The 16,625-nt window shown below is 42.8% G+C and overlaps 1 protein-coding gene across 1 annotated transcript in view; it reads right to left on the bottom strand.

The window, feature by feature from the left end:
- The window catches only part of LOC138498455 (uncharacterized), a 403,932-nt gene that overhangs the window by 10,097 nt on the left and 377,210 nt on the right, over positions 1 to 16,625 (bottom strand). Inside the window, exon 11 of the mRNA XM_069622206.1 lies at positions 10,533 to 10,671. Within this exon, the coding sequence (XP_069478307.1) occupies positions 10,533 to 10,671 (139 nt within the window). The remainder of the gene's footprint in view (positions 1 to 10,532; positions 10,672 to 16,625) is intronic.

Here is a 16,625-nt window from a genome sequence, read left to right as displayed (position 1 = left end):
TCCCCTGATGTGCAGGATCCAGAGAAGAACAAGAAAAAGCCAAATGCCCCTAACAAAACAGTAGGAATACAAACAGAGCAAACAGACAGTAACAATCTGGAGAATGTAACAGGCCCAGTGGTGGGCATCCTTCCACCATTGATTGTGGGGAAATCGATAAAGTGGGCCCCAATCTTTCTCCCTAGATCCAAATTGGCTCCAACAAATTTGCCCCAGTCTGGAGCCCCGGCTCTAAAAATGTCTCCAATATTCCTTCAAGAACAAAAAAAACCACTAATAAAATCAGTAGAAGCCCAGGGAAAAAGACATGAAATAACAAGCGGGAGCCTACCACTAAACCAAGGTCAAGAAGAGCTGGCAACATTGCCCCTAATGGCAGAAGACTCAATACAGACTATTCCTGCAGAACAAGTAAATCATAAAGACACTGGATCCAGAAAGGAGGAGGGGCAAAACAAAAGGATAGAAAGGGAATCATCACTTGGAAAAAATCCATTTGCAGCTCCGCAGCTTTGGCTCAAAAGTCATAAAGACAAAATTAATTGGAAATATTTGAATAGAGGGTCACTTCTGATGCTCTTCAAAAAAATACCAGACTTATATCTTTTTTCATCAAACGACATTGAGTATGTTAGATTCCCGGACCGCCAGGTGACCCATTTAGTGTAAGTCAGGGTTACATCTAAGATAGGGGCAAAGGCAATCCTGGATGCAGCAGGCCCTTTACAAAAACAAGTTATAACCATACATGAAGACATGCCCTCAGACATCAGGGTTGGGGAAGGAAGGGAGGAGGGAACAAAGGAAGGAGGAAAAACAAAAAAAGATCAAGCAAAGGAAATTTCAGCTGTAGCACAGGGTAAAATTGAGGGAGATAAATTGACAATGTGGGCGCTCCTCCTGGAGATCATAACACAGGCCTGTCAAAAACTAGGTGTGGGTGAGATATGTCTTTAGTTGGGAGAGTATGAGGGTGGTAAACTGGAATACGCGAGGCTCCAGTTCCTTCAAGAACCTCAATATGAGATCAGAGGTATTTGTCAAGAACGACATAATCCTCTTACAGGAGACATGGCTAGTTAACGCACCAGAATTAAAGGGCTTCATAATAACCACCCAAGCCGAAATAACAATGGGGAAAGGAAGGCCAAAGGGAGGTCTGTTACTTGCCTGCAATGCCACTCGTTTTAAGGATGTGATAACAATCTCAGATGAACAAGAGGCGATCTTAGCAGTAAAATGTGTGGTCGCCACACCTAAAGGGTCGAAACAAATAGTAGCAGTAAACTTGTACTGGAATCCGGCGTCCTCAAAGCTTGCCATATTTCTGGATGTCTTGTCTAGTGTGCTGACTAAAATAAAATGGAACGACCCGGATGCATATGTTTTGGTGGCTCTTCTAAGCATTTAGACTGAAACAGGGAAGACAAGAAACTTTGGAGAAATATGTTCTTTTTAATTTTCTTCTTATGGGTTGTAAAAATGTAAAGTTATTTTCTTGGAAGGTTTGCTTTATACCACAATAAATACAATAAAAACAATAAAAAAGATGTTTTGTTTCAGTTTGAACTTGGATTCTTTTTAATTCTAACTCCAGTCTCATCTTTTCAAGTGAGACAAATTCAGGACATAGGTTTGGACCTGATGGGGTCCCAGTGGTCAAGGGTTGAGGCCGATGAGCAGGTAGAGGTAAGACAGGGCCTGCATTCTGAGGCTCTTCTGGCTCATCTAACTCATCCACAATATTAGAGCTGGGCTCTGACTTATTATCATCCTCATCAACATTTTCTTCATTTGCTGAAGGGGTGGGGGTTTCAGACCCACTCCTCGGTGTTAGGGAGAATTCTCCTGAATGGCTAATTTCCCTTACCTGTTGAGTCCCTAAGCAGCTCTGCTGGATTTCTAGGATTTATTCTTTTCACCTGGTAAGAGTGTGAGCCTTTTTTCCCACTCTTACATGTGTTTTGCTGTGTGTTGTAAAAATGTTTGTGCTCATGGACTGTGGAGCCTCACCCACTCCATAGGCATCATCTTTTTACTGTGTGTCACACAGCACCTTTAGTGCAGTGACACAGGGTTGTCTTTTTAGACTTCCCACGTTCAAACTCCATTTTCTGGGACTGACTACTGTCACCCAGAACATGTAATGTTGCCATTAACTGAACTGTACTAGTCTTTTTAAAACTACAGACCCAGTACACCCTATATTCCCATAGAGTACTGGAAGGGTTAATATTTATCCCTTTTTGTCTGATTCTCATGGAACATTATTTTGTTCCCCTTTCTCTAAGATTTGGCTGGTGGCAGTTTTATCTACCATTTTCATTCTACCGCGGACTATGTAAATAGCCTCGGTACCGTTAGAGGCTATGGTGGTAGCCTCGAACTCTAATCTGCTGGACCCCTTTAATTTTATTTGGTTCCAGTATAGTTTATTCACCATTTCATTTTGTAAAGGTATTTCTCGTGTTTTACTCTGCGTGCCAAATCAGGTTTGGTTTCTTTGTTCGCTGTCCTTTGGTGGGCTTCTGCACAGAAACCCTCCTTAGGCGCCTGAATGTCTGGGTGGACAGGATGTGAGGGAGGGGTTTGAGGCCCCCTGCACAGGGTCTTCTTGGAGACCCAAGTCGCACTCTACTTTCATTGGCTCAGTGGCTGTCCTGCCAGGACAGCCACCCTGCTGTGTGATTGACAGCCAGGCTGTGAATGGGGGAAAACTGCTTAAAAGCAGGTCTCTGGGACTTGGAAGGCAGAGTCGACACTGGAACGAGAGAACCAACGAGGAGCTGAAGGAAGAGGACTGCTGCAACTACTGGACATCCCGGTGAAGCCATGCTGCAGGTCCGAATCGCCCGAAACTCCGACGACAGAGAAGATCTGCAAGGAATCGTCTTCCCTTGAGCTTGGTGGGACCAACCAGCTCGCCAAACACCAAACGCCGGCCTCCCTCTCCTGGTCGAATTTGCTGTGCATCACTGCAGTGAACGGATAGCCAGGATGAATGGAACCTGTTTGGGTTTTAATGAGCGCACCTTTTTTCAACGCTTTGCGCTGCTGCTGGCTTCTTCCCTGGGCAGTGCAGGACCGTCCAGTCTACCTCCTTCTTGTCACTACGACAGTCGCTTCAGGAACCGTGAGCCTGCAGGAACTGCCAGGAACAACCGCCTCAGCTACAGCATTCTTCTTCATTTGAGGTACTGTGCAAATTCAGTCATTCGTTCCGTCCGACCACGGTGAAAGTGTTTGAAATCTTTCGCCTCTCCGAAGGCTTGTCCTTCTCTTCTCGTTTAAGTAACTTTTCCTCCGATCAACTTCGTTTTGAACTCTTGGCAAAGACTTAACCGCAAACTACTCTGAACTGTGTGATCCTCTGCAAAGACTCTGAACCATTAACATTGGCCCAGGCTTATTGACTTGAATCCTAGTTGTAGTAAGCCTTTTCTTTATTTTTTATTGAAAGTTGTTTTAATCAAGTGAACTTGATTTTTCAACAAATACAATTACAAAATGTTGTTAAAAATTCATTACGATAACGTAAAACATTTGTAAAACAAGAAACAAAGTATATTTGACAATTCAACTTAAATCAAAACAAAACAACTCTTCTTTTAAAGACAGTAATGATAATAAATGATAAGATATCCAACCTTATTCAGAAGTTAAGTACAAAGGAGAAATGCATATGATCATAATTTGCTCTGGATCGATCTCTTATCTATCAATCTTAAACTATACAAGAAATTCAGAAGGGCATATCTTAATAACTGTCTATTAGTATGAAACAACAGGTCCCACAATCTGTCACTAGTGGGTATGATGTGGTCCATTAATAATGGTTTAAGACACTTGATTCTTTGCATAAGTAACGCAGGACAGTCTGAACACAGATGTTTCAGGGTTTCTGGAGAGACCTTACAAAAACGACAAGAGCGGTCGTGCTCATATATTAGTTTGCGTTTGTATAGTAGTTCATTGGTTGGCCAAAGGTTCAATCGATAGCGCAGGAAATCATCACGCAGCCGTGAACTGGGGAACATGATTAAATAACTTTCAATTGTACCATAACGTTTCAGATTAAAGGGAGTATTTATAAAAGTCCGATATTGGGTACACGCAAGTCACGTCTGTATCCAATCGTACTCCCATAATCGTATTTCTGCTAGGTTCGGATTCTCTAGTAATAATATTGTTGAGATCCCGGTTTCACTGATGATTTCCTGCACTTTAAGTCTCCAGCTAAGCAGAAATACATCCATTGAATGTAGGAGATATTTCGCAATGATTTTAATTAAACCAGATTTGTCATCTGCCATAACGCATTTCCTAAAGAGTGAAAAAAAAATCCATTTGCAAATGGCATACAAAGACACTAGCCCCGATTCATGTCTCACGATACACATGGGATAGGAAAGTGGTAAGGGCAAGACTCGTTTCCAATGACATCCCTCAATGGCAGTCCAGTAAATATAGGGTTTTTTTCAAGGATGCTTCAGTTCCATAAGTTATTACTGGAACAAACTTTTGTAATAAACAATTGTCGGGACCAAAGAGAACTTGCAATACTTAACCTTGATCAAACGGGCCTGCGATACTGCTGATATGACCTTTTGCTTTACACAATGATCATCAGCGTTGATATTCATGTTATTTGTAACCAAAGTGCCTAGGTATATGTATGAAGGTACGGTTTCCAAAGTTGTACATCGTAGGGGCCATTGATGATTAACGCATCATTGTTTCCTCGTGCCTAATTGAATTACCTTGGTTTTCGCTATATTGACAGTTATACAATTTTCCATAGAATAGCGGTCCAAAGCATTCAATAGGGCATGGAGGGCATTTGCAGTTGTCGAGAGTAATACAATGTCATCAGCATATAGCAAATGCCTAATTTGGATTTCATTAATTTTCGGAGAATCAGTAATGATTGAGGCAAATATTTGTCTTACATCGGAGAAGAAAAAATTAAATATTGCTGACGCCAAGATGCAGCCCTGTTTGAGGCCACGTGCAGTCTCTATTGGTTCCGACAATAGACCTTCATTATTCAGTCTCATCTGTATGGAGGTACCCATGTGCAACTGGATAATCCATTTCAGTATGGACCAAGGACAGCCTTTATCCATGAGTTTTTTGTATATTAGCTCACGGGGGTTGCGTCAAACGCCATGCGAAAGTCAACGAAAGCCATGTATAATACTTGGCACCGTTGACAAGCATGTTGAATGATGGAGTTTATTGTGATCACATTGATGGCAGTGCCTAAACCAGGTAGAAACCCTGTTTGAAATGAATCCCATAAATCACTCGAATCAAGCCAGAGATTGAATTGTTTTAAGACAAAGCGGGCAAAAATTTTGCCCGGGCAACCGAGAAGGGCGATAGGACGATATGCTGTAGGGTCAGACCTATCGCCCTTTTTAAAAATGTGCACAATAATTGAGCGCCTCCATGAGTTGGGGATTTCACCAACATTGAAGATGTGCTGAAAAATTTCGAAGAGAATAGATGTCCATTCATGAGGGTGATCTTTGAGCATACCATTATGTAGGCCATCAGGGCCAACCGCTCTTGACCGGCTGAGATTTTGAATACAATCTAGTATCTCTACATGGTCTATTCGAAAGTCATGAGATGAATTTATGATCCGTAACCCCCATAAGAGATCTGGAAAAGGGGAACGATATAGGATGCTGAAGTGCTCACAACATTTTTCATTTCGGACGGCAGAAGTAAGTACAGCAGACTGCAGTCTATGGGTGGCTGCATTTAGGCAGTTCCAAATGCCACTGGTAGATTTGGTGAGCATCTGTCTCAACATATCCTCTGTGTCTTTCTGATATCGCAAGCACTTCTGGCCTTTCAGCCTTTTCTAGATTGCCCTGCCTATAACTTGTTGTGCTGATTGATTGTTGATAACCTTGTCTTTTCTCCCTTTTAAATGACTGGAGTGCCATTTTGCTCACACTTCATTTTGAGACTAACTTGTCCAGAATTGATTGGGGGTCATTATAGAGTATTAAGATTGTGATTTTCTGCTGCTTTATATTAGTGAACTGTTGTATAACTGATGGTGTAAATAAATGTATATTCTTTTAATCAGAAACCTTGAATCAGTGTTTATTTGAACAATAGTGATTGTTGTCCTTTGTGTAACCTCTTGCACTGCTCACTTTACTCTTGAGATAAGCCTGGCTGCTCAGCCATCGCTACCACTTTACTGTGTAGTACAGGCTTGTACCAAAGGTGAAATTGTACTTACTCTTGTAGTCTTAATTGTGTGTGGTGTTCCCAAAGGGTACTGCATATGATTCTGCCTAACACCCAGGCTTTGGTATTCTAACAACTTTTCTATCAATTCTAACCTTTTTGCCTTTTACAGGGAGATTCCTAGCTTTACACATATCTCTCAATTGATCAACAGTTAAAGTCACTAGGGTCTCCTGTCTGTAGCTTTCCATATCAGGCATGATAAAACAATTGCTTCGCTAGTGTTGCTTAGCCTTGTGAGGGTTATTTGAACAAAGGTAAAGGTAGCACTCTAAATGTTACAAGTATACTTTATCCTCACCACTGTACACCAGTGTTGGGCAGAATCACCTTCAGTACCCTTGGGGAACACTATATGTAATTAAGACTACAAGTGTCAGTACAATTTCACCTTTGGTTCAAGCCTGTACTACACAGTAAAGTGGTAGCAGTGGCTGAGCAGTCAGACTTATCTCAAGAGTTGAGTGAGCAGTAGAACAAGTTACACAAAGGACCAACTATTACAGTCATTCAAATATACACTTACTCAAGGTTTCTTGGTAAAAGAATATACATGTATTTACTCAGTCAGATAGAAAACATTACACTAGCATAAACAGCTCAATATCACACACTAATAAACCACAAACGTCCAACCGGTAGGTATATGAACAAGTTTAGCTCCAAATGAAGTGGGAGCAAAATGGCACTCCACCTACTTAAAAGACAAGGTTATAAGACTAGACAGCCCAAATACATTCATAGGCAGGGCAAGGGTTTCAGTTAAATACAACCAGCAATGGTTCAGAGTCTTTGTATAGGATAGCACCGTTCTGGTAGATAACGGTTAAGTCTTTGCCACAGATTTTTAAAGGATTTGGCTAGGCGAAGAGGTTGACGAATGTTTAGGGAAGGACAAGCCTTCGAGTTGGAGGAAAGTTCCACGAACTTTCGCAATGGCCGAAAAGATTTCCGGACCGTGTTTGCACAGTACCTTGTCAATGAAGAAGAGCTGTAGCTGATACAGTTGTTCCTGGCAGATCCTGCAGACCTCGCTGTTCCTGAGCTTCAGTCGTGGGGACAAGAAAGAGGATGTCGGAAGGTTCCTGCACTGCCCAGAGAAGAGGCCAAAAGCTGTAGCATGATGTCGGTTTAAGGTGTGAGTGCCTTCAAGCCCACAAGCTGGTTTCCTTCCCTCTGGCTATCCGGTTTTCAACAGCACTCTGATGAAAATTCAACCATTATAGGGACGGTGTTCAGGTGGCTTGCGAGTTGGTTGTTCCCACCAAACTCAAGGGAAGAAGTTAACCTTGAAGGGCTTCTCTGTCGTCAGAGTTTCAGGCAATTCGGACCTGCAGCAGGGCTTCACCGGTTGTCCAGGAGTTGCAGCAGTCCTCTTCCTTCCTCTCCTCTTTGGTTCTTTCGTTCCAGTGGTCGACTCAGTTTTCCAAGTTCCAGAGACCTGCTTTTAAACAGTTTCCCCCATTCATTCCAGCCTGGCTGTCCCTCACACAGCAGGGTGGCTGTCCTTGCCCAACAGCCAGCTAGCCAATCTCGCCAGAGTGCATTCAGGTCTCCTAGGAGACTAAGCACAGGGAGTTTCGGCCACCTCCCTCACATCCTGTCCACCCTAGAGACCCTGGCGCCAGAGGAGGGCTTCAGCACTGAAGCCTGCCAAAGGCCAATGAACAAAGGGACCTAACCTGATTTGGTGCGCAGAGACAAACACAAGAACGACCTTTCTGAAAAGAAATGGCAAAAAAAGATGACCAGAGTCTGTTTTTACAGATAGGCCTTGGGCGCCATATTGAAAAATATGGCTGATCCAATTTTTAGCTACCGTTGTTAGCAGTTGGAAAATTCATGGTAGTTTAATCTAAACCACTGCCACCAGCCATTTAAAGTAGGAAAGAGTAACATTTGACGGTTATATGAGTGTTTTGACTCATGGGAAGCTAGGCAACCCCTCCAGCAACCTATAGTAAGATAGTGTGTGCTGGGTCAGTACATTTAAAGAGACTAGTAAAGTCAATTTAACTTTACAGGCTCTGGGAGACAGTAGTCAGTCCCAGAGAAGGTATTTAAACCTTGGGGAGTCTGAGAGACACCACATGTGCCACTGCACTGAAGGTGCTGTGTGACACTCAGAAAAAGATGATGCCTCTGGAGTTGTTTAAAACTCCATAACCAAAGAACACAAAAGTAAAACACACATCAAAATACATGGAAGAGTGGGAAAAAAAGGCTCACACTTTTCCCAGGTAAAAAGTAAAATCCTAGAAATCCAGCAAAGTTGCTGGGGGTCTCAAAAGGTAAGGGAAATTAGCACATATTGCGAATTCTCCCTAACACTCCTTCTGCTTGTCTTCCTCTTCTGTCCTTGCAATATGTTTTACTCATTCTACGACTTGCCATCACACTTCGATGTTGCTACTCCCTCCCCACCCTACAACTCTCTCCAACACATTGCTACTTCCCTAGCCACACTAATACCACATCTACACTACTATTCCATCCTCCAAACTATGACTACTTCACCTAACTATTACATTCTCCTAAACACTGCTACTAACACTACATCCCACTTTCTACGCAGTCACCCTCCTTTCACTCTCACTTTTTCCACTCAATCTTCACATTCCCTCTAACACGTAAACACGTAAACACCAACCTTCCTTGCATGCACACTCACAACACAGTACTGCTTGCACTCACCAAACAATAAATCACCTTTTTTCCAAACCACCTCCGCAGTCTAGTCTACAGCTCTTCTTCATGGTGGTCTCCTGATCTGCCACCTTCTCCTCCTTCTTGCTTTCTGGTGTTCTCTTATTTTTCCCCTGCCTCTCCCATTGGATTACTGTACCTGGCTTACCCGCCCGGGGGTGTTATAAACAGAGTTTAAAATAGTTGACTAAGCCCCACCTCTTTGCTCCATGCGGGGCCACCGTGAGGTAGCAATGGCACAGTGTCAAGGTTTGTTTTATAGGGCCTTGGCTTGGCCTGCTCCAAGGTAATTACTGTCTTTTCTGACAACAGCTGCTCTGTGTTATGCCCCTTATGGTCTAAGGTGGTCTAAGGTAGCTGCAGCAGCTTTGCTATCTTGCTTGCCGGCACTGGGGAGCGGTGGGTAGCATGCCAGGTGCCCTTGTAAGCTCTCTGTTCCCTCTTCTGCTTGCCGGTCCAGGGTATCCAGTGCTGAAATGCAGACAGCATGGGGGGATGATGGGTTGTGTTTTCCCCAGTGGGATCCCCATTTTGCTGCAGATTTGACTTTGGGTCTAGAAAACAGAGAGAAAACCAGGCCATGGGGTGATGCACATGGGTTCAGACCATGTACGAACTGCCTCTCAACTGCCACCGTCACCATCTGGACTAGGAATTACTCTGGCTTTGACCATTACAGGCCTCCCACCCCAGGCTGGGAGGGATTTCTCTCACATCATGACAAGGTCAGATTACAGACCTTGTCACAAGTTGAGAACGTTTAGAATGAAATGAAACTGTTATATTGGCCATATCCAGTGATAATGCTGCTGTTCAAAATGACTACCAGGTGGCAGAATTTCCCTAATAATGCACCCTCGAGACAATCAAAAACTTTCCCCAAGTATTCTAGGATTGGAGGAAATAATGTACAATTATACCCCCCCAAGAATATTTTGGAAACGAATGTTAGGGGCCACTTTTGCAACTTTTTTACAGCAACGTTATCACATGGAACCATATTGGCCTGGTAGCAACATTATAGGCATTTGTGTCACACATGTTGAACACAACGACAAATGTCCTGATTTTGAGTGTGTTGGTAATGGTAAGACATTCAGGATTGCTGCATGCAAAAATACTGGACACAAAGCATGCAAGAATAATGGACATGGTATCCATGCCTTATCGCACCCACACAATACAGGAGAATAGCCAACACCGGATGAAGAGAGTGCCCAATGCTGCATGTAATACTTACCACATAATTCTGACTACCATTACATAAGTTACCAGGGAAAATAACAATTGAAAAAAAAATTAAAAATGACGAGTGTGAAAAAAGAGGCAGAAACAAAGGGCAGGCGTAGCATGATCAATATCAGGTGCACATAATGTGCCCTTGAAAGACAAGAAGTGCCAATAAGAAAGAGAATGGGATGGAAGTCCCCATGGGCACTAAGAGATATGCAAATGCTGGGGGCTTATCAGCTTTACCGGGCAACCATCATTGATGTACTCCAGCTCATTCAGAATGCCCTGTGGCTACACGGCAGTGGGTCCCTGGTTTGACTTGCCTGGCATCCTGCCCTTCTCTGGTGTGCGTTCTGTGGCACGGGCAGCTGCTGATATCGTGTTTTTGATGGTGAGGTGACGATGAGGCCTTGAACAGGCGTTTGATGTCAGACTGTCCCTCTTGGTCACTGAAGTGGTCCTCTGTGGAAAGACATGAAAGACATTTGGTAAATGACTTTGACACTGCAGCCAAAATGTCCACAGAACTCTGCTTCCCCAACTGATCTCCCATTGTCTACACTAACTACTCCCCCTTCTCATAACCATAGCATAGAAGACCCTTCTGTATGCAGCACTCTAATATGAGACTAGTCCTTTTGTGTAAGATGTTCCCTTTGATTCCTGTTTCCCAGGACAGCTCTTGTTCAGGGGCTGTCATGGTAAAGAGAGGTGTTACCCGAATACTGCAGCAAGACAGCCAATCTAGACAAAATACACACAGCCTTTCCTTAGTTGGCTGCGATCATAGGGCTGTCATATGTATGACATTAATTTGATAATAATTACGTGAAATACCATTCAACATAATCTAACACAGGTGTGTCTTATATTTAAAGACTAAACTGCCACCAGGATAGTAACTCTCATAATTATGTGGTTTTGGAAAACAGGTGCATATTTAAAGTCTCAAATTTAGGTGGTTTGGAGCAGAGGTGCAGAACTAAATGCCTGGTTCCTTCTGTGCTGAAGTGGCTTGGCTGTCACAGCCGGTACCAAAAGGGCACCTGTGACCTCTGAACCGGCCCTGTCCCACTCGAGAGCAGGCGCTGCAGATCAGCAGTGTGATGCATCAGGGCCCAGGTGTCATTATATTTTTAGCATGGTGGGAATAGCATTAAAAGGATCACTTGGAGACCCTCTGCATTGTCCACAACGGTTTCTGGGGCCTGGGACTGCTCTACCTCCAACTTTCTCTTCCAAAACATCTTCCTTCTCAAGCTCTCTGCTTATCCACCTCCAACTCTCTGAGGGTCAGACGTTCTCCAAGCAGAGAGTTGGGGGCAGATCTACATAAGTTTTGTGCCAGCAATTCACATGTCCCAGGTTGATTTGGATGTATCATCCGTCTTCAGTACGATGGAGGACCCAAGGCTTAGAGCTATGAGGCATGTTGTTCCATCTAGCCCATTAAATCAAGCTCTTCGGCTCCTAAAGTAAAAGGTGAGGCCGACGAGGGAGTTTCACACTCTAGCCAGTACGAACGTGCGGGAGGACCTAGCTTATCTCTCACTTAAACGTACGTTCAAGGTAAATGGGGCTTACCCACCGAATCGGCAATATATTTTGGCGCTGACATCAAGAGACATTGCTAGAATATTTGTTGTGCATTTCAGACGGGTAGATGTAGTAACAGTGGGCTTTCATTCCCACTTTATTAAGAAATTGGTGAGGCTGAATCAGAGAGGTTGTGCAACATGGGTTACCTGCCGTCTGAATACTGTGAAGTCATGCTACCAGTTAGTCAAAGGGAATCTTGTAGTGTGGGTCCTGTGTCAATTCCACGTGAACGCCTGTTGATAAACTTCAAAGTGGGAACTATTTGTACCACGGGTGCAGGGTCCTCTAATCACAATAAGTGCTAAGTATCGTATGACTGAGCACATGTCATCAATTCACTTGAAGAGCATAAATGAGGGCTAAAGGGTTCCAATTGAAATTTGATCATCAGATTGCTTTCTTGGAACACGCGTGGGTTCTATCATCTCTGTTTCAATGTTGAGTTTAGTGACGGGCCGATCTGATCTGTTTGAAAGAAACGTTCATGGTAGATACCTGGGTTGTGGATAGCTTTGTTGTATTACATGAGCCGGCTCAAAAAGGGCAAAAAGGAAGATATTTTGGTGGTTTACTTAGTGCCTGGAGAGTGTCGCTGGGTCCAAGGGTGGAAAATCTTTTTGTGGATTGTAGTGACATTGTGGGCATGAAGATTATCTAGATAGAAATGTGATTGTTATCATGCACCACTTTTAGAATTCTGAACTTTAGCTTACATCGCATCTAGATAGAAATGTGACTGTTAGCATATGCCATACTCGTATGGAATTCTGAACTTTAGCTTGCATCGCATCTAGATAGAAATGTGACTGTTAGCATATGCCATACTCGTATGGAATTCTGAACATTAGCTTGCATCGCATCTAGATAGAAATGTGACTGTTAGCATATGCCATACTCGTATGGAATTCTGAACATTAGCTTGCATCGCATCTAGATAGAAATGTGACTGTTAGCATATGCCATACTCGTATGGAATTCTGAACATTAGCTTGCATCGCATCTAGATAGAAATGTGACTGTTAGCATATGCCATACTCGTATGGAATTCTGAACATTAGCTTGCATCGCATCTAGATAGAAATGTGACTGTTAGCATATGCCATACTCGTATGGAATTCTGAACATTAGCTTGCATCGCATCTAGATAGAAATGTGACTGTTAGCATATGCCATACTCGTATGGAATTCTGAACATTAGCTTGCATCGCATCTAGATAGAAATGTGACTGTTAGCATATGCCATACTCGTATGGAATTCTGAACATTAGCTTGCATCGCATCTAGTTAGAAATGTGACTGTTAGCATATGCCATACTCGTATGGAATTCTGAACATTAGCTTGCATCGCATCTAGTTAGAAATGTGACTGTTAGCATATGCCATACTCGTATGGAATTCTGAACATTAGCTTGCATCGCATCTAGTTAGAAATGTGACTGTTAGCATATGCCATACTCGTATGGAATTCTGAACATTAGCTTGCATCGCATCTAGTTAGAAATGTGACTGTTAGCATATGCCATACTCGTATGGAATTCTGAACATTAGCTTGCATCGCATCTAGTTAGAAATGTGACTGTTAGCATATGCTATACTCGTATGGAATTCTGAACATTAGCTTGCATCGCATCTAGTTAGAAATGTGACTGTTAGCATATGCCATACTCGTATGGAATTCTGAACATTAGCTTGCATCGCATCTAGATAGAAATGTGACTGTTAGCATATGCCATACTCGTATGGAATTCTGAACATTAGCTTGCATCGCATCTAGATAGAAATGTGACTGTTAGCATATGCCATACTCGTATGGAATTCTGAACATTAGCTTGCATCGCATCTAGATAGAAATGTGACTGTTAGCATATGCCATACTCGTATGGAATTCTGAACATTAGCTTGCATCGCATCTAGTTAGAAATGTGACTGTTAGCATATGCCATACTCGTATGGAATTCTGAACATTAGCTTGCATCGCATCTAGTTAGAAATGTGACTGTTAGCATATGCCATACTCGTATGGAATTCTGAACATTAGCTTACATCGCATCTAGATAGAAATGTGACTGTTAGCATATGCCATACTCGTATGGAATTCTGAACATTAGCTTGCATCGCATCTAGATAGAAATGTGACTGTTAGCATATGCCATACTCGTATGGAATTCTGAACATTAGCTTGCATCGCATCTAGATAGAAATGTGACTGTTAGCATATGCCATACTCGTATGGAATTCTGAACATTAGCTTGCATCGCATCTAGATAGAAATGTGACTGTTAGCATATGCCATACTCGTATGGAATTCTGAACATTAGCTTGCATCGCATCTAGTTAGAAATGTGACTGTTAGCATATGCCATACTCGTATGGAATTCTGAACATTAGCTTGCATCGCATCTAGTTAGAAATGTGACTGTTAGCATATGCCATACTCGTATGGAATTCTGAACTTTAGCTTGCATCGCATCTAGATAGAAATGTGAATGTTAGCATATGCCATACTCGTATGGAATTCTGAACATTAGCTTGCATCGCATCTAGTTAGAAATGTGACTGTTAGCATATGCCATACTCGTATGGAATTCTGAACATTAGCTTGCATCGCATCTAGATAGAAATGTGACTGTTAGCATATGCCATACTCGTATGGAATTCTGAACATTAGCTTGCATCGCATCTAGTTAGAAATGTGACTGTTAGCATATGCCATACTCGTATGGAATTCTGAACATTAGCTTGCATCGCATCTAGTTAGAAATGTGACTGTTAGCATATGCCATACTCGTATGGAATTCTGAACTTTAGCTTACATCGCATCTAGATAGAAATGTGAATGTTAGCATATGCCATACTCGTATGGAAATCTGAACATTAGCTTGCATCGCATCTAGTTAGAAATGTGACTGTTAGCATATGCCATACTCGTATGGAATTCTGAACATTAGCTTGCATCGCATCTAGATAGAAATGTGACTGTTAGCATATGCTATACTCGTATGGAATTCTGAACATTAGCTTGCATCGCATAACATTAGCTTGCATCGCATCTAGTTAGAAATGTGAATGTTAGCATGCACCGCACGTAGATGGAATCCCATATTTGCAGGGACAGCAATGCCAACTAACCAATCTCCTAACAATTTCATCCCTCTGCTTACACCTCTCAAACTCTAACCAAACACAACCACAAGCCAAAAACGCACCAATCCGCACATACTTCACAACACTGCAACAACAAAACAAACCACACCTAGACTTGCACAACAGCACACAATGGCCACTGACCGTAAAACACCCCAAGCCCGGCCAACGGACCCACCGGGCTGAGGCTGCCAACAACACATCACTGCTCTCTTGCACTTTTCCAGTTTATTCCCACGGACCCACCCCACTCCCCCCCCTTTTTCAGAGCAGTCTTTTGGCACCCCAAAATTGCTGATAATTTTAATATCAAAGTAGAACAAGATGTACTGGTGCAAACTTTTGTTTATATGCCCCCCTGACACGTTTTGTCACAGATTAATACCCCGAGTATGATAAGCCATAAGTCAACATGCCCCGATTTCTCACACAAATATAACATAGCTGTGAGTCTAAGAAAAAGAACATTCAGACAGGGCATCCGAAAAGTTAAAACGTTGGGGCCTGTAGCATTTACATTAAATTAACTCAAACATACAGAAACTGGCTAAAAAGCCACAGGAATTTACTTTTTCAAAAGGACACAGAGTGCATGTTATCTGCCTTAAGCTCAAGAGACTTGTTGAATTTTTGGAGACTAATTCGAGGACATGTTGCTCAGGTATCTTTACAAGCACAGCCAATTTTTCGGGGCCCATATAGGAGGCCTATTTCAGCAACTTGTATCTCTCTGTGGACGTGGTGAAGGACTACGATTTGGCTTCCTGTGTCTCACCAGTGCCTTTCCCCTCTTGGGAGGTGTTGGAAATCGATACCGAGGGAATTTTGTGGGCAATCAAGAGGGCAAACAGGTCCAATGCCCCAGGCCCTGATAGGCTCACAAATCTCACTCTAAAATCTTCTGAGGTGCTATTGCAATGTTTTGGTGAGCCATCAGTTTCCGCCGACATGGAAGGAGGCAATAGTCGTAGTGATCTTCTAAAAAGGGAGATAGAGTGGATCCTGCAAATTACCACCCAATCTCTCTTTTGGATTCCTCATATACGATCTTTTTGAGATTCTTACTGTGGGCTCTGGAGCATTGGGTCGGTGGACTCTGGGAAATTTAGTATCAATCAGTCTGGCTTTAGAAAGGGGGCTAGTACATCCCTTAATTGTTTTCTATTCCACCAGCTAACCAAACAAGGGCTTCAGCCAAAGCGTAGTCTGTATGTGGCCTTTTTAGATATTACAAAGGCATTTGACTGTGTAGATCGCTTACGGCTATGGAAGATGTTAAGGGATTGGGGTTGCCCCGAATATTTGGTCAGTATCCTGGAGCAGCTACACGCGGATATCCCTTTGAAGGTCAGACTGGACCAAAGGAGGAATTACAATGAATGGATTTACGTGGCATGTGGTCTTCGCCTTTTCTATTTAATTTGTACATTCGAGGAATATGAGCGGCTCTAGGTACTATTGTTGCAAATCCACTGAAACTGGGGCCCAATAAATTGCAGTACCTTCTATATGCAGATGAAGTTGTCTAATTAGACTACACTGCAGTGGGTTTGCAAAGTTCCTTGGCTGTGTTGGGTGAATATTTTAGGGACCTTGGTTTGCACATTAATATTACCAAATCCAAGGTCCTGATTATGAATCGGCGTAAGCTTTTGTCTGGGAGAACACATATC

This window comes from Ambystoma mexicanum, chromosome 5q (assembly GCF_040938575.1).
Source record: "Ambystoma mexicanum isolate Mex_15411 chromosome 5q, UKY_AmexF1_1, whole genome shotgun sequence".
Classification (NCBI taxonomy): Eukaryota; Metazoa; Chordata; class Amphibia; order Caudata; family Ambystomatidae; genus Ambystoma; species Ambystoma mexicanum.
This window is presented reverse-complemented; position numbering and strand designations above follow the sequence as displayed.